The 18,267-nt window shown below is 44.0% G+C and overlaps 1 protein-coding gene across 1 annotated transcript in view; it reads right to left on the bottom strand.

The window, feature by feature from the left end:
- The window catches only part of ttc21b (tetratricopeptide repeat domain 21B), a gene marked incomplete at its 5' end in the record, with an annotated part of 31,931 nt that overhangs the window by 8,063 nt on the left and 5,601 nt on the right, over positions 1-18,267 (bottom strand). Inside the window, 16 exons of the mRNA XM_083642246.1 lie at positions 341-413; positions 5,835-6,073; positions 7,402-7,626; positions 8,422-8,579; positions 8,664-8,793; positions 9,370-9,570; positions 12,506-12,603; positions 12,708-12,900; positions 13,043-13,141; positions 13,287-13,371; positions 16,160-16,317; positions 16,515-16,637; positions 16,925-17,091; positions 17,539-17,649; positions 17,746-17,872; positions 18,246-18,267. The exon at positions 18,246-18,267 is cut by the window's right edge and continues 66 nt beyond it. Coding sequence (XP_083498372.1) covers positions 341-413; positions 5,835-6,073; positions 7,402-7,626; positions 8,422-8,579; positions 8,664-8,793; positions 9,370-9,570; positions 12,506-12,603; positions 12,708-12,900; positions 13,043-13,141; positions 13,287-13,371; positions 16,160-16,317; positions 16,515-16,637; positions 16,925-17,091; positions 17,539-17,649; positions 17,746-17,872; positions 18,246-18,267 — 2,209 coding nt within the window. The remainder of the gene's footprint in view (positions 1-340; positions 414-5,834; positions 6,074-7,401; positions 7,627-8,421; positions 8,580-8,663; positions 8,794-9,369; positions 9,571-12,505; positions 12,604-12,707; positions 12,901-13,042; positions 13,142-13,286; positions 13,372-16,159; positions 16,318-16,514; positions 16,638-16,924; positions 17,092-17,538; positions 17,650-17,745; positions 17,873-18,245) is intronic.

The following is an 18,267-nucleotide window of genomic DNA, read 5'->3' as shown; positions in this document are numbered from 1 at the left end:
GTTTGTTTGGAAGTTATTTTGTTATTTTGTGGTTATGGCCGAAGTGGCTGCCGCAAACCGTTTCATTTCACTTCCTGATCTGCCCCGCGGCCGCAGACAGACTAATCATCAAGACAACACTGGCCGATTCACTCGGGGTTCAAGCGAGACTACTCGGCGTTGGTCTCGTCTACTATTAGAGGTAAGATGTGAGGCATCGATATTAAATTTAGACCGTTTAATAACAATCGAAAATCTTGCTCGTAGCTGCTTTTAAAAAGCCATTCCAGGTTAGCCAACATCTAAACCAAACCTGTTGTTTTGGGATAAATAAACAGGAACCTGCATCTCATATACTTACTTCTTGAATGTTCATGTAAGCATCGCCTAGTAAGAGATATGTGTGAGGGCTGGGCAGCTTCTCCACCATTTCTCTGGGGAAAAGACAGAGATAGCACTTTAAGAGTTCAGTTAAGGTGTTGACTTCTTTATACAGTATGGACACATGTCTCTGTTCTGAGGTTCATTCATGCTGAATCACTTCTTAGTAGTGTCTCAGTGTGGGAATGAATGCCTGGGCATTCCCCACCCCTACTGGGCAACGCAGGTATAGCAGCAGAGAACCAGGAGAGGACTATTGGCACACTGTATGAGAGCACTGGAGGCAGCATTATAGCCTTGCTGCACGAGTGATTTTCACTTGATTCTCGTTGAGCTTTGTGGCCTTCTACACCCTCTTCTACACCCTCTTCTACATCCTCTTCTACATCCTTCTACTACGGACTCATCAGGATGAAATGTGGGAACACGATGACTGGGTGGCCAGGAGTCATGGTGATTCTGCAGCACTAGAAAAGATAAGTGGCTTTTGAGTGTACCGTACCACGCTCAGGCATTACTGCTCCAGCCAGACACTGCCTACGCATCGGGGTCAGCTCGAGTGTGATCTGGGCTCATGTGTTCAGCTCCTAACACAGCAATACAATCTCTGTCCCATTTAGATGGGTTTCTTTCTCTGGGCATCTGGGTAAAGTGTAGAGGTACAAGCACTCGCCTACCACCGCGGGGCGGCCACGAAACGGGTTCAGTTCCCGGCAGCGGTACTTCCGGCTTGGTCAGACGTTCCTACAGACACAATGTCTGCGGGTGGGAAGCCGGTGGGGTTTGAGTCCTGGTCGCTGCACTAGTGCCTCCTCTGGTCGGTCGGGGCGCCTGTGCAGGGGGAGGGGAACTGGGTGAAATGCGGGTGAAATTCCTCGCTGTCAGGTGACAAGAAGCGGCTGGCAACTGCACATGTATATGTATATATATATATACCCTGATATATATATCAGGGTAGGAAATTAGCAGGGGCTTGGGGCAAAATGCCACTAAAAAAGAATCTAGGATTACCCTTGGAATTGGGGTGATGGGGGCTTTTAAATGCCCCCATAAAATAAAGAGTTTAATACTTTCTGTATTTTAACATTATTCTGTATTTGCAAAGCATGACTTGAAATGGCCAACTAGGCATCTGTATAAGCCCCGCCCCTCCTCCTACTAGCGTCATTTAGCTCACAGGCAGCACAAGCTAGCTGGCTAGTTCACTCGTGTTTTTGTCAAGTACATTAATCCATAGGCGGATTATGACATGACGGGCCCCTGGGCCCGGATGCATAAAAGGGCCCCCCTCATAGTGCACATACGCACATTTATGGCAAGAATAGGGATTGGGTACCGAGACCCGGTACCAAACGGGCCCCGGGGCCGGATTTCGAGATACCGGAGGATCAATAAGCTTTCACGTTAACGGTTCTCTTATCGGTACTGGAGTGGAGAAATTAAGAAAATAGATTTCCTATATATAATTGCTACATAAACGTTACGTTATCTTGCACATTTTATCTCACCAACTCCATAAGACAGGCTTATGAATGTGTTTTTTGCGATTTCCGAACAAGAAAAGGGATAATCTTTTCCATGTTGCTCTCTCCGTCAGACGAGAGAGACACAGCTGCTGCAGCCGAGACGAGAGCAGACTGGAGTGAGGAGACAGAGAGGGGAGGGGCTGGGGGCGTGCCTGACAGCACCCACCACACACAACTGAGCAGAGCAGCAGAGCACGTTAAGAATGGCCGAAAGAACGAAGCGATCTAGAGTGTGGTTGTACTTCACTCGAGTCGATGGTGACAACTCATGTTGTCACAACAAGTGCAATAAACCCTTCGCTAGTAAAGGTGGAAACACGAGCAATTTGTCTAAACACTTAGCCAAAGTGCATCAAATTCAAACGGAGAAATGCACAGTTTTTAACAAACTAGCTCGCCCTCCATCATCTCCTGTCAATGAGATCAATTGCGGTTACCCAGTCTACCTCATCAGGTAACTATGTGAACATGGTAATGATTAAGACAAGAGTAGTAAATATTTCTCCGCTGTTTGGGTGTGTTCATCATCATAAATCCAGTCTGATATAAATCGTCAGGTGACGGTCATCATCATCTCAGTTGTCGTTCAGAAATGTTACTTTCAGAGCAGGGGGTGATTTTTCTTTAGTGATTTGGGAGGAAGTGCAGCAGACAGATACTGTCTTGCTTTATTTTTATTATGCTTTCCCTAGCTGAATGTTGCTATTAACACAGTGTGGTAGAAGGATATTTTAGGATATTTAAATTAATAATAAAAACGCAACCATTAAGATTTTGCAACTTTTTTGTTAAAGCTGAGCCTGCAGCTACAATGAACCAGCCCACTCCCACCCCCACCCCTCCTCCCTCTACTGCTGGTCCAAACACAAACCCCGTCACCATGGCAGCTAGTGGGAGAATGACTGAGGAAAGTTAAATGAGTGCCACCTAACTGTGACCAGGTTAATTTGTCTCTTTTCCCCCCTTTCTCCTCTTAAAAATAACAAAAAGAACCGACAAACAACCAGTCCCATTTGTTTCGGCGGTTGGGGCGGCTGTAGCTCAGGAGGTAGAGCGGGTTGTCCACTAATCGCTTTGGATAAAAGAGGTCGGTGGTTCGATTCCCGCCTCCTCCACTCTGCATGTCGAAGTGTCCTTGGGCAAGATACTGAACCCCAAATTGCTCCTGATGGTGTGCCAGCACCCTGCGTGGTAGCCTGCCGCCATCGGTGTATGAATGGGTGAATGTACCTACTGATTGTAAAGCGCTTTGGATAAAAGCGCTATATAAATGCAGGCCATTTGTTTCGGGGGTTTTTTCTCTTAAAAATAACAAAAAGTACCGATAAGAGTACCGTTAAAGTACCGGATCGATAAGCAGTATCGATAAGAGTACTAGTATCGTTAATTCCTTAACGATACCCATCCCTAGGCAAGAATAATAACTAAGAGATACATTCACCTGCATCTCAACAGGATGTACAGCACAGCCACCTGAGAACTCAAAGCCAACAGCACAATAACAAGAGATGAATTCACATCTCAATACAGGCTCCAAAATGTACTTTTTTGCCCACCAGCCAAATAGCTAGTGAATGTTCACATCTGACCAGCCACTCAATAGATTAGCATTGGGGTTGTTTTTTTTGGCTGGTGAGTGATGCAAGAGAGATGAGAGAGAGCAGGGGGAGGGAGGGGGGAGAGGAGAGGAGAGAGAGCAGGACAGACATGTACATCTACCAGCTGCTTGTTGTTGGGTTTGGGTTTGGCCATGGTTAGGCATAGCGGTGAAGTGCCCTCTACTGAGTGCACTTTTCTACTTTTCTTTATGATTTTGTGAGTAGCGTCTGACAGAGATGTTCCAACATTTTTGCTTGAGGAGGAGGAAGGAGTTTTAAAAGCATAGAAGCACCATGTCTCACCCCTCTATTCGATGCAGCCCATGATTGTTCCCTATGAATGGGAATAGGATGAACTGTAGTGGGCTTGAGAAGCATCAGGACTTCCTGTGATGATGAACTGTAGTGGGCTTGAGAAGCATCAGCACTTCCTGTGATAACGGACTGCATCTTACCTGCGAGCTGAAATGTTCATCAGACCTGTCTAAGTGCTCTCTAAGTGCGCTGTGCACTAGCTAATAGAAATGTAAGATGGAAGTTCTACTTCCTGAGACGGCTGAGGTCCTTCAACGTCTGCCGGACGATGCTGAGGATGTTCTATGAGTCGGTAGTGGCTAGTGCCTTCCTGTATGCTATTGTGTGCTGGGGCAGCAGGCTGAAGGCAGCGGACGCCAACAGACTCAACAAACTGATCCGTTAAGGCCAGGGACATTGTGGCGCTGGATCTGGGCTCTCTGACTGCGGTGTCGGAGAAGAGAACGTTGTCCAGGCTACGCTCCATCATGAGCAATGACTCGCACCCACTCCACGGCGTGCTAGTCAAACACAGGAGCACGTTCAGTGAGAGGCTGATCCCACCTAGATGCAATACGGAGAGGCACAGGAAATCATTCCTGCCTGTGGCCATTGGACTCTTTAACGCCTCTCTTAAAAGAGCACCTCGGAGACGCTCAGTCTCCCTGAGACTGAGCCAGCCGATAGGTTAACTGTGCCTGGCTGAGCCACGTGTAACGTATAGGGCAAGCCGACTTAATATAAGTCCAGTGTGCAATAACTGCAATTGTCACGTAACGTACATCACTTACTCTACTTATTTTGCTTACTTTATACGTACTCTACTTTATTTCTGCTTTATTTTTGCTTACTTATCGCATTTTACTACTGTTTATTTTATGCTATGTTGTGTTCTGAGTGCGAGCTACTGTAACCTGTCCCAATTTCCCCCCGGGGATCATTAAAGTCTTTCTGATTCTGATCTGAAGTCAGAGATGGGGACTTGGACTTGAGTCGCACTTAAGTCTCACTCACAGTGACTTGAGACTTGTCCTCAAAGACTTGAGACTTGACTTGGACTTGAGTTTTGGGACTTGTGAATAATCTTAATTTTTTATTTAATTTTTTGTGTGCATTATAGGAAATCTATACTGATGTCATCCAATCAATGCTGATAATGTATGCTAATAGATAAAGGAATGAGGATAATACAGTAGATGCTTTGAATTACTTGGTTTTAGCTATGCAGTGTTCTAAGCAGACCGGATGGCATGTAACAGATGATAGAACGCTCATCCATAAGAGACTTGAGACTTGACTTGGACTTGTGACCAAAGACTTGAGACTTGACTTGGACTTGCAAAAAATGACTTGTGAGCATCTCTGCAATAAGTATAGTGGATTGTTTTTCTCATGCAACATTTCAAGAGAGTGGACATTATTTATGCCCTGTGTTGTGGAAGATCTGCAGAAATCTGCTGATAAGCTTGAAAATCAATATAAAAAAAAACCCAGATTTGTATTACATTTGTGATTTATTACGTTTGTGGGATGTTGTTATTACGTTGGCAGGTCTAACAAGGATCATTTCATCCCAGGCCCGGGCAAGATACGCGGTGGGCCTGCGAAGAGGCTCTGGGTTATGGGCCCCCTGAGCTCTTGGGCCCCTGGGCCTGGGCCCGATAGGCCCGTTCAGTAATACATCCCTACATTAATCACATGCCAGACAATCAACAGTGTTATTGAGATAGGAAATGGGTGATTGTGAACTTTTAGAAATAAAATATGATTGGATAAGAGTCATTGATTGGTCTGTCATGCTACATAGGTGCAACTAAGGTATCTCCCAACATTTGATCAAATTGCCCTGGAAATGATCCAAAATGCCCCCGAAATATATTTCACAGGGGCAAAAATAGCCTTTGTTTAAAAAAGTTAATTTCCTACCCATATATATATATATATATACTGTATATATATATATATATATATATATATATATATATATATATATATATATATATATATATATATATATATATATGTTGTTTTTTTCCAGATCAGATGTGCTGCTCACCTGTAACAGCTAGCGTACAGACGTTTCTCCTTCCTGTGGTTGAGATATATGTCTGCCATTTTCCCCTTGGCTTGGATATAGTAGGGCTGCTCAGGGGTAATGTTTCTGAGCATGCTCAGTGCCAGCTCTGTGTCGCCACGCAGCAGGGCCAGGTCCGCGTTGGCAATGGTGACCCGCAGCTCCTCGGGAGTTCCTGAGAACTGGTTGATGGCATCCTGCATCACCTTCGCTGCTTCATGCTGAAACATGAAACATGAATCCATTCATCAAGTGACACTTTTGCCTTCATGGTGCAGTGATGTGGAAACACAAAGAGCACTACGGGGATCCAAAGCTACTCATGCCATGCAGGGCTGGACTGGGACAAAAAAAATCGGCCCTGGCATTTTGGCCCCCAGACCGGCCCACCACAATCGATCACACACCACCACCCATCTTCACGCTCCCCTGAATATGTATAAACCCTAACTGTGCCACTCCCTAAAAAAACACTGAAGCTGTGTAATGAGTAAGAGGGAATACATGGAGACTGAGAGAGAGGAAACATGATACTGTCAATACTTTCAAAAATGTCTATAACAGAAGGACATAGCCTACACTAGCCTACTGGGTGAGGTTTTAACATAATGACACAATCAGGTGCAGAATTATTGGAGCAACAACAAAAAATAAAAAAGCGTGGAAAAACATTATAATTTTTGATTTCTTTCCCCCGTCTTTATTTTTTGTTTTTGCTCCAAGTGAAATGTTTTATGGCCACTCACGATTCAGTAGGTCACTAGTTGGCTTGGTTCCAGCCTTAAAACTGAAAAAGAATATATATATTTTTCGAAATGTCTATGGAGAAAATGAATGGGGAACTCTCTTCCGGGGCAGCAGACGTCACGTGACTGTTCAGCTCTATAAAAGTATATTCTACACTTGATCCGTGTGCTCCAGTGCCATACTTTGGATAAGTTATCTGAAGTCTCTCCTGAAACATTTTATTTCGTATTTGAAGATCCAGTCATCGCTAAAGCAGTCAGCTCTGCCCCAACCTTACTTACTTTTAAAAATAGACTAAAGACTTTTATGTTTACCGTCGCTTTTAACTGCTGACAGCTACTATGCAAACCCAATGAGTCCTCTATAAGTTTTTAGCTCTTTCTGCAACTGCTGCGCCTGTTGCTTAATGCACTTTTTATACTCTTTTTTTTAAGTTTTGTTGTGATGCTTTTAAATGTCCATTTTATTCTCTTCTTTTCTTTTCTTTTCCTGTCAACCATTTTATGTGAAGCACTTTGAATTGCCTCTGTGTACGAAATGTGCTATACAAATAAACTTGTCTTGACTTGACTTGACTAAAGTGTTAAATGTCACATTGACATTTAAGGTGTTGATTGAGTCACGGCATGTTGGGGACAGTTGCCATGCCAATGCGCAGAGATCCATGACGCACAAAAGAAAAAACGCTGTGTCGGGTGGGCAGATCAATGTACTTGGAATAAGCCTTGGAACAATTATGTGATGCCCAAAGTCACACAATTCTTTCATTCTAGCCCTCTTACTTTAAAACTCACTGTTTTACCTGTTCTCCATTGAGCCAGAGGGCCTCGGCTAACTCCAAGAAGACAGAGACACAGTCAGCAGGACTCAGCTCAATCTTCTTGTTCTTGGACTTGGACGAGGATCCGGCCCTGTGGACCCCCGGGAGACTCATGGCCATCTGCAAGGTCTGGATGGCCCCTGTCAGCTCACCCATTTTCTTCTGGGCCTGAGCCTTGATCAGGTGGTACATGGGGTGTTCTCGAACCTGGAGCGGACAACACGTCAGTCTAAACCAGCGCTTCCCAACCTTCTCGGACTCATCATGGCCCACTTGAAAATCAAAGAAAATGCTCGCGGCCCATATCCGACTGTAAACAGTATGGAGGCCAGATAATGTGACTGACTTCCGGGTGTCTCTGCAGGGTGTTACGCGCAAATCCGCCGCCCTGTACATGTGCGTCCCCCCTATGCAAATACATGCACTGCCACTGATTCCGTTCTCCTGTGTTAGCTGTGAGCTGACGTTAGTCATGTGGCAATAAAACACCACTGAATGACCAGTTTGATATAACGGTCAACGAGTTCTTGTCATGCTCTTTCCATAAATCCCACCGGCTTTGATACCAGCTTTGATATCAGCTAGTTGTTGATATTTATAACGATATACATATAGGCTAATTAATGAAGAATAATTTATTACAAATTAAATAACTGTATTATTCAACAATGGAGAAATGCATCCTCATGCAATAATAATAATTGAAAGAAAAATCACATTGTTTTCAATTGATTTGGCGGCCCACTTGCAATACCTTCGTGGCCCACAGGTTGGGAATGGCTTGTCTAATGAATACAGAGAGGATTCCTGAGAAAGACAGTTACCCAATATCAACATTGTCCATGTCTTTTGAATAATTCTGCTGCTGAGTTGCTGATTCCAGCCAGTAATAACATGCACCATTAAAGTTGCATGTGTATCCACTGCTTTGGTTCAAAATAAAGAGCCTGCGTGCACATAGGCGGAGAAAAGACTGCCGACACTATATTGTTTTGACTTTACCTCGAAATGATGGCTGAGGCAGAATTCAAGAGACTGGGAACACAGTTTAAAGTTCCCCTGCAGCAGGTGGATCTGCGCCATTAGCAGATGGGCGTCGGCATGCGACGGACACTGGTCCAGGCAATGATGTAGACTGCTCTGCGCAGCTTCAACGTCACCTGAAGAAAGACAGCGGCAAATACAGTTACAAATAGCATCTATATTCTAAGCCAATTTTCTAACATTAGAAATGCAATGCTCACCAGACTGGAACCTGACTTTGGCTGACAGGAAGACTCCGTGCAGGAGACCTGGCACAATCTTCACCACAGTATCAAGCACAGAGGCACAGTGCTGCAGCTGAGGAGCTGGGGGCTGGCCAGGGACTGGAGGCTGGAGCACAGACAGGAACAGGTTGCTTACAGGTTGCACAGGTTCTCAAACCTTTTCAAGATTCGATTTTTTTTTTTTTTTTAACATGACATGTAATTATGCATACCCCCCCCCCCCCCTCCCCCCATATGTGTAAACTTAACAATCCTCAGGCAATATAGGTGTCGAGTCTGGACTGATTTCTTGCTAGAAATGTGGAGCGATCACATTGCTGACATTAACTAATTCAAATGAGTTTTTGTCAGTCGACAATTAAAAAATGAAATTGTCCAGCACCATCTTGGAATTGCTCAGTACTACTGTACATAAGTGCAATATATTTAGCACTGCAGTGAAGACTTACAATGGAAACAAAACTTTGACAGAATTTAAACCTACTATGTTGTCTCACAAATTATTAATTACAATTATGGTAAAGGTCACATCAGTTTCTTGTCGTGCCGACAATGTAGAAATTATGGACGGAATGGCAATATTAGATTTCATGTGTATGCAATGTGCATTCACCTTTTAAGACAAGACACTATAAGGCCTGAAATTGAAGGCCCCCGCACACCCTGAGTCTCCTAGTTGTACCTTAGCAGGACACAGCGAGAGGAACTCTTTGACGACATCCAGCAGAAAGTCAGGGTTGAGCTTCTCAAAGTACTCCACGCCCAGAGGCAGACCCTGCAGCGTGTTAAAGTGCGTGTCCACTGCATCGTTCAGCAGGTTGGTCACATCCTCCGGGGGCCGGCGCTTCTTCACCGCCAGCACAGCCCGCAGGTAGAGTAGCTCCTATTAGGGTAAAAGGGAACCATTACAAAAACAACAAAGAGTCAAAGGCGGAGAGAATGAAAAAAAACAGAGATGAAAGAAAAGAGGTAGCGGAAAGTATTCCCCTCAGAGAGATGGATTTAAGACACCAAGACAAGATGAAAAGTCTCCCAGGAGGACTAACTTAAGCCCTAATACTGAAGACCTACAGGACCAGCTGTTGCTCATCCTGCCGGATGCCGCTGCTTAGCGCTTGACAAACAGCGTTTCAATTGTAAAGTAAACAATCCGTAACCATGGTAACCCATGAGTCATAAGCCTCTAGCTCTAGGGAACCACTAATACTGTAAAGGTCATGTTTGATTGGCATGATTTGGTGCCGTTTGATGACGTCTTCACAGGGTTGCCACTCTCTTGTAATGATAGATTTCAACCACTAACAGTAGCAGCAGAATGACATCGCTGACGCCAACATCCCGACAAATCAGTTCAACTGTCTTGAAGTCAGTGTAAACCATCCAAAATTCTAAATGTTATCCTTTTCCTTTGTTATTGTCATCTAGAGTGGTTATTTGCATAAAAACACAATTTGATTAGGAAATCATTGGATCTTTATTTAAATATATGCTTTGATTAACTCATTGAGTGCCAGCCACTTTTGGAGAACGGACGCTCCCAGTGCCAGAGTTTCAGAGCGTTTTCAGTGATTTCTCGAGGCCCACAGAATATTGTGTGATATTACTATGTAAACACTGAACACGCACAAAGAACGATGAGACTCTATTCTATCATCTGCAAAAAAAAGTTTATTGATCCCATTTTCCGTTCTTTAGTTATGAGCCGGAGAAGATAGCTTGATTCATCCAAAAACAACAATTTTTTTCTAGAAGCTGAGATAATTGGCCTTTTGTGAAATTAAACATTTCAAGCACACACTGACTCTGAAGCTAATCTTTTCTAATGTAGTCACACCTCAAAAATAATTTCCTTCAATAAAACAGTTTAGGCCAGGGAATTTTGTTTGGCAGAATAATATTTTTAGCTACAACCAGCAGCGCTGGCCCCTGCGTGCGCTGCTGGTTGCAGCTTCTTGCTGGTCTTGATTTGCTGCTGGTGGGCATCGGATATTCTGGCTTGCGTTTGTCAATCCTGTCCTGCTGCCTGGGTCTGTCTGGGTGTTGCGTGCTGCTCTGCGTGCTGCTCTGCGTGCCCCCCCCCCCCCCCCCCCCGCCCCGCCTCAACTGCACACTCCTCCTCCTGTCTGTGGTGGCTCTCTGCTGAGTTTGCTGTGCGCACAGTGAAGGGTGCAGCTTTTTTACAGCGTTCCGCGTGTGTTTGTCACCGGCAACGATGCTTCCAGTTGAGAATAATAACTCCACGGTGTGGATGTGCGGATGTGCTGTCGCAACCGACACAGAGCGGCTCAATTGTGGGAGCAGATTGGCTGCTGCAGGCACAGCTGCAGTAACGTGCTTCAGCATATCGATGCATACGGATGCGATGCGATTTCCGTTTCCATAACGACTTCTTCTTTGTTTTTTCCTTGCCTTTCTGTTATGTGGAGAGCACTGTCGCCACCTAAGGGTTCTGTAAAATAGGTTATAGACCTCCAATAGCTACAATAGTTGTACCAGAGATGTATCAGGGATTGATCCACGTCCCACCGTCAAAAAACGCAATTGACGACAACCGTCGTCATTGGCACTCTACGTCAGTATTTGAATTGACGACAGCTGTCGTCATTGGCATTCAATGAGTTAAAAAAATATTTTAACTCAATTTGTAACTTGTGTTATTTGACAAAGTAATTGGTATAATATTACTGAAATCCTATAAGTAATTAGTTGTATTACGGAGTTACTGTTAAAAGTAATATATTACTTATATTACTTATATGTTACTTTTTTTTCTTTTTTTCTTTTTTTTTTTTTTAAGGTGTTTGCATCACATTCCAACATTTCTCCACAGGAGTGACAGTTTTACAAATCCAAACACACACAAAAATAAAATAAAAAAACAAAAAACAACAAACAATTCAGGTCATCATGATGGGTGTTACAGATCAATTCTTAGTTTTTCAATAGTTAGCTTTGTGTTAAGTTATGTTGTTCGGTTACTTGTTCCAATCAGCTTCAGAGAGAGAAGTAGAGAGCTAAAAATAGAGAAAAAAGGGAGCGAGACATACACATGTATAATGTGAAAATACACATGGGCCAAACGAGCATAGACGAGGCTAAATGGGAATAGAAGCTCTTCCAATATTCATATGCGCCAACCATTTGGACCAGAACCCATCAAATTGATCCTTTCTCAATCTTAGATAGAAGGTCAGCTTTTCCATCTCATATATTTCCTGTACAATTGCTATCCACTCTTTTTTTGTTGGTGGGTCCTGGTTTAGCCATTTTCTTGTTATTGTTTTTTTTGCTGGCTACAAGAAGTATTTTGAGGAGGTATTTATCTTGGGGATTAAATTCTATTGGTATATTACCCAGGTATATGGTGCCAAAACTGTCATCTATTTCAAAACCCAGTATTAATTTGATCTCTGAGATTATTTTTAACCAGTAATCTTGGATTGCTGGGCATTTCCAAAATATGTGATAATATGTTACTTTTATAATGAGTTACCCCCCAACACTGGTCATGATTATACATCTGAAGGAATCATTAACACTTAACTCAAAGCAATCTTGAAATCCTCAGCATTTCTGCTTGTAGCCTAGGCGGAGAGTGATACTGTAGATAGGAAGAAAGTGTATCAAGCTTGGCCCAGCACTTTAGACGAGGCTCAAACTCAGAGTTTCCGGTAGGCTCAATTCAAGCACGTTTGAGGACCTCTTTATAAATCCAAGCACTTTCAAGTACTTCTTTTTCAACTCAAGCACTGTCCAGACCCGGGGCAACCCTGTCTTCAAAGTGTATTCAAAAGCAGTATTTCAATATAGACCCTCACCCCTGATTTTCCAATAGATTGCTGGATCTCCGCGAGGAACTCCAACTGTTGCTCCGCATCTTCTATTTGACCCTCTGTCAGCTGGCAACGAATAATACCTGCGAGTGGAATTTTGTAAAAACGTGAAATCGTCAGAAATAAGAAAAGGTAACGATGCGGAATGTGTTGTAGAGACGGTCATGGGCGTGCCGTGTACAGGTACCTGTCAAAGCAGAAACACTTGTCTCGTCCAAAGTCATAGCGGTCTTGTACCACTTCGTGGCCTCCTTGGTTCTGCCCTGAAGCACCATCTGGTAGCCGAGCTCTGTGGCCAGCTCGGAGTCCCCTGATGCCAGAGAGAAGGCTCTTTCCACCATCCTCTGGGTCTGCTCAAGCACCTTCTCATTTCGTCCACACTTGTTTGAAGGAAACACATAAGAGAGGTGACGGAAGGCCAAATGCTGACATGTCACAGAAGTCGAGGAGCTGTTCTCAAGTGAAGTAGCTTAGAATTGTAGCATCAATCGTGTGGAAAGTGAATAGTGAGAGGCGTCTTACGACACGGGTGAAGGCCAGAGACATCCTGTACAAAAGCTCGGGGTTGTGAGGCTCTAGAAGATCCAAGCTGCCGATGAGGTTTGAAAGCTGCTTCACCGACTGGCAACGGGGATGTAAAAGCAATTTCCCCATTAATTGACTGCCACTCATAACTCCACTCACGTAAATTACCGGTACTTAGAAATGTATTCCGATTCCTCCCAAGGTTCGAGGTGTGAGGGATGCGACGGCGGATGAACTTTACCTCAGTGATATCTCCATCTCGACATAACGAGTGTAGCGCTAGCATCCTCAGAGCCTCCGGGTTATTTTTATCCCTCTGTAAAAGCCTGAAATGTGAAACATAAAGTCCAGTAAGTGACCACCTCCTACAATACATGTATGTCTAAATAAGGTTAGATTTCTTTGCTTGGTGGTAACAGCATATCTGATACTGAGGCAGCGTGTTGAGTGCACAGACAAATGAGATTCAAACTAAAGAAGGGAATTTACACGGTGCACAGATCCATTAGTGACATGGTGTGGTGGTGAGCGGCCTCACGAGTAACGTAGCAACGGTGAAATTCGCACAAACCGAGAGAAAAGGCCCCGACAAGATAAAAGGCCGTGTGAGGGCCAAACATGTCGGCTCATTTGATCTGTTTCATTATGAACTAAGCCTTTCATGAAAGCTTTTTTATATTGGGAATATTTCTTTTTTTATTACTTTTGTATTACCCCATTTTGGACCAAAGAGCACATTATTTTCTACTTGGATTCACCTGCTTTGAAGGCCACTGGCCTCCTTTTATCACAATTTGTTTGTCAAGATAAAAGGTTGTGTAAACATGACACAAGTTTAGATGTCTAAAGAAGGCACTCAATATAACAAACAACCATTTTAGGATGACTAAATACTTGGAATTTGTGTTAGCAAACTAAGCTGACGAGCATCATTTGAAAGCTTACAATCTGCACTTTCATCATCTGTAACAAACTGAAAAATGACCCGTGGCCCTGCTTATTACCCAAAAACACCAGTCCCCGTCACATTTACGAATGTGGGTACGGTGGCGCAGTCGGTAGCGCTGTCGCCTCACAGTCAGAAGGTCCTGAGTTCGATTCTCGCCTGGGACACTGTGGGCGCTGTGGTTGTGTTCCCCCCATATCTTCAGTGCCTACTGCCCAGGTGGGCTATCTCGTCGTAAGGGCCTTTCTCTCTATGTGGAGTTTGCATGTTCTCCCCGTGCTCCCCCCAGGGGGTTCCTCCGGATATAACCCCCCCCCACTAAAAACATGCAGAAGATCAGATCGTCATCGTCATCCGACCAGTGACGACAACATCCGAAGTTGGTCCCCGGGCGCTGTACGAGAAAGCAACCACTGCTCCTGGCCTGCCCCTCCGGAGGAAAGGACATGCCTGGATGGGTTAAATGCAGAGGACACTTTTCACCGGCCACCGTCAGCATGAGTGTGTTGTGGCCGCATGCATGTGTTGTGGTGTTCGTGTGACAATAAAAGACGGGGCTTGTCCCGTTACGAGAGTTTTTTTTTTAAATGGTCCTGGCCAGGAAAGGATGTAAACTGTAGGGTGCACGACTTTGCACCCGCGTCGATTCACAACACTATGATGAGCAGGAGGGACCGCAGCAGGAGGGACCGCAGCAGGAGGGACCGCGGCAGCGACTCGGGACTTGGCTCAACGCCTTCGGGCTTTGGCCCCACCTGAGCGATCACTCTGCCTCCTGCTCACAGAACCTGAAGCAGTGAATGCTGGGAAATGTGTGTGTGACTCGAGCGCTTCGGCTCAAAGGCCTTTTTATGCTGCCCGGCACTGGCCGAGGTCCAGAGGGAACAATGGCGTAGTCAGTGTGCGCTGGTTTGAGGCGTCACGCTACTTTTTCATTTGCACTTGAATGCTGGGCCGTTTGCAAAGGCTGACTGTGTCTTTTCTTTACATCGCTGCCCGCTGAGTACAGATGCTTTCATGCTTTCTGATGTGGCCACAGAGAGAAATGACACCTCCTTTTTTAAGATGTATCCTTTTCAAGGATGTGCAGGTGAGCTTGGAGTGAGGATGTGACAGTGCATAGCGGTGTAACAATGCCTATTCGTATTGAACCGTGTAACTACGAGGCTTTAGGTTTAATACGCATCGTAGTGTCATGTGGTCAGACCCTCTCTGTGAATCAAAAGTCAGCATTTCCGGGTTTTGGTGCAATTTCAGCTCGGGGTCCAATTTCGGCTCGGGCACGCATTGTGATTGGCTGTACGTCGGACACGTGGGATTAACATGGGCAAAATGGCCCGACAGCTTTAGGTTAGCTAACAAGCTAAGCTACTTGATGTTTATCAGACATGATAAGACATCAAAAATATGAATCATACAAACATTCAATGATCATGATTCAAGTGTTACAGGACCATTTCTCATAAACATGAGCCTTACTTTTTGAAAATAAATGTTGTATGAGTTTAACTTAACCCGTACCTACACAGGATGAGCTGCAGCAAGCCTCTGATTGGTTGGACTGTAACAGAAGTCCAGCTCTCTGCGTGCATTGGTGCATCTTTCAAAATGTACCACCCCACAAATAAAGAGGTCCGTGGTTGGTCAATTCATGTGTCTGTCACGCATTTTGTTTTGGTGTTAGGGGGCGGTCCTTAACCACTTGCCAATCAATAGTTGTGGCCCAGACGTAGATATCTATCTACGGCTGGCTACTGTGAGACTATATGCATTGCAAACCAAATGAACACTGCTGAACAGTGCAAGTGTTCATATCGTGGTCAAATAAAAGTGAGACGAAAAAGATGAAAGGTGTTAAAAAAAACATTGTTGTATAAGTCTAAACTGGACTGTGAAAATAATAATAGAAATACATAAAATAAATAAAGAATTAAGGGTTTTTTAATATATAAATCAAGGAAATTTTTCTGGCATTTCTTTCTTTTTTTGCTGTATCGAAAAACATACTGAAAGTGAGTGACACCAGTGTGTCATCGTATGGAACCGAACCGTGAATTTTTTTAAACCTTTACACCCCTAGTGCGTGTCAGAACTCCTAACCTTTACTTTGTGTGTGTGTGTATATCATTTTAATTCAATAGTAACCTCCAAACCACTGAGTCACTTACCTGTGTGCTGCATCTATGGTTTGCTCCCAGTCTTGCAGGCTGAGTAACAGCTTCATCTTCTTGACCAGCGCAGGCAAGAACCCAGGGAAACTAACAATGACTTGGTTAACTATCTCCAACGCTCCAGAATAATTCTGACGATATTCACAGTATTGTGCCTGGGAGAGACAAAACGTCACTTAGGATGTATCGCGTACTGTGCCAGTGGTCAGCATTAATGAAAGCATGTTACTACTCAAACTGAATGAAACAGGAGTAAAGGTCATTATTTATCAGAAAGCAACAAAGAGATTGTTGAAAAGTTATAAAAGAATAAAGCAAATAATGTTGGCCATAGGTCTGTTTCCCATCTTACCTTTCCCATCAGGGCAAAAACATCTGCTCTCTCTTTCAGTCCCTCGTCAAAGTATTTCCCAGCCTTTTTGGCATATGCGTCTTTATTTGATGTCAGATCTATCCAGGCTTTTAGGATTATTCCCTGAACATCAATACAAATATGACAAAATTGCTACAGACAAAAATGTTTTACAGAAAAATTATTATTATTTTACAGAAACATTTTTGTCTTTTAGGATTATTCTGAACATCAATACAAATATGACAAAATTGCAAATAAATCAGAAGCCAAACTGGATGGTGGCATGACACAAATGGACAACTCATCATTCCACTCACATTATAAAAAGTGGAAGGTGCCATATGCATAATGGAAACGCAATATTGATTCATTTTCTCAAACAGACATGACAAAAATCCAAATCTCACCTCTCTAGAGCCGTTGGAGAGTTTGATCATTCTCTCGATGTATTCCCTGGCTTTATCGTTTCGACCCAGTAGCCAGAGAAACATCCCAGCGTAGTAAAGACTCTTGGGAGAGGCACTTTTACGATCCTCTTTGACCTTAGCATCAAGCTCTAGAATGACTTCTCGGTCTGTCAACAACACAGAGACACTTATTAGAGCATCACCTAAATCACAGCAAGAAGGTCGCGGGTTCGAACCCCCGGTCCATCCCAGGTCCTTTCTGTGTGGAGTTTGCATGTTCTCCCCGTGTTCGTGTGGGTTTACTCCGGGTGCTCCGGTTTCCTCCCACCATCAAAGACATGTATGTTACTAGGGTTAATACTCCTGTCAGTGCCCCTGACCAAGGTACTGGCAAAAGAACTGGAGTTGGTCCCCGGGCGCTGCACTGCGGCTGCCCACTGCTCAGTTCTAGGAAGGTTCCTAGTAGAGGATGGGTCAAATGCAGAGGATGAATTTCCCCATGGGGATAAATAAAGGATAACTTAACTTAACATAACTTAACTTAATAATACATCACAGAGGCCTGGACAGAAGGCAATGACAGTGACATCAATAAAAGATTCTTGTTGGTTTACCTGGGTTTGCCTTCTTTTTCTCAGCATAGACAAGAGCCATGAGCGTGCAGAGGGACACCTCTCTACTGTCTCGTATCATCTCCAACTCTGCTGTGGCTGCTTGAATTTGATCTGTGGTCAAAACAATGACAGATGTGAAAGAGACACTCAGTATATCCAGAGAAGGACCTTGTTTCTTTCTATGTGATCATTTTAAAGCTGGCTCACCTTGCATTAGAGTCCCATAGGCGTGGAAGAAACTGTAGATTGGATCATTGAATGTCCGTAGTGCACCAGCTGCAGCGTTTACCACATGGCTGTAATACTTTTCATAGCAATAGTAATTGATCAGGCCCTGGGGGGGGGGACATAAACAAGAAGCAGGAGTTAAGACTAGTAAGTAAAGCACCTAGGAGTGTAACCAATAACATTAAAATCAGGGCCCATCATTGTTACGCCTGCTTTGCTTCCTGCTATGGTTGATAATGCGACGACATAGCAAAACGCAGCAGTTTGTGCGACCGAGACAGTAAACTAAAATAGTTCATGTTTGTACAGCAGCAGCACCAGATTACTTACAGAAACTGTACAGGCCTATACAACTCTCACTCACTCAGCCTTCTCTGTATTAACTGATCTTGATGCGTTAACAATAAATATAGTTCACTCATTCGACAGGTCGCTTTCGTTTGATTCATTTGTTGTATCATTAAAACATGTCAGCTTACCATCATCGTCTCCTCGTCCTCC

The sequence above is a fragment of the Poromitra crassiceps genome (genome assembly GCF_964638095.1).
Source record: "Poromitra crassiceps genome assembly, chromosome: 8".
Classification (NCBI taxonomy): Eukaryota; Metazoa; Chordata; class Actinopteri; order Beryciformes; family Melamphaidae; genus Poromitra; species Poromitra crassiceps.
The sequence above is the reverse complement of the archived record's forward strand: the minus strand, read 5'-3'. Positions and strand labels throughout refer to the sequence as shown.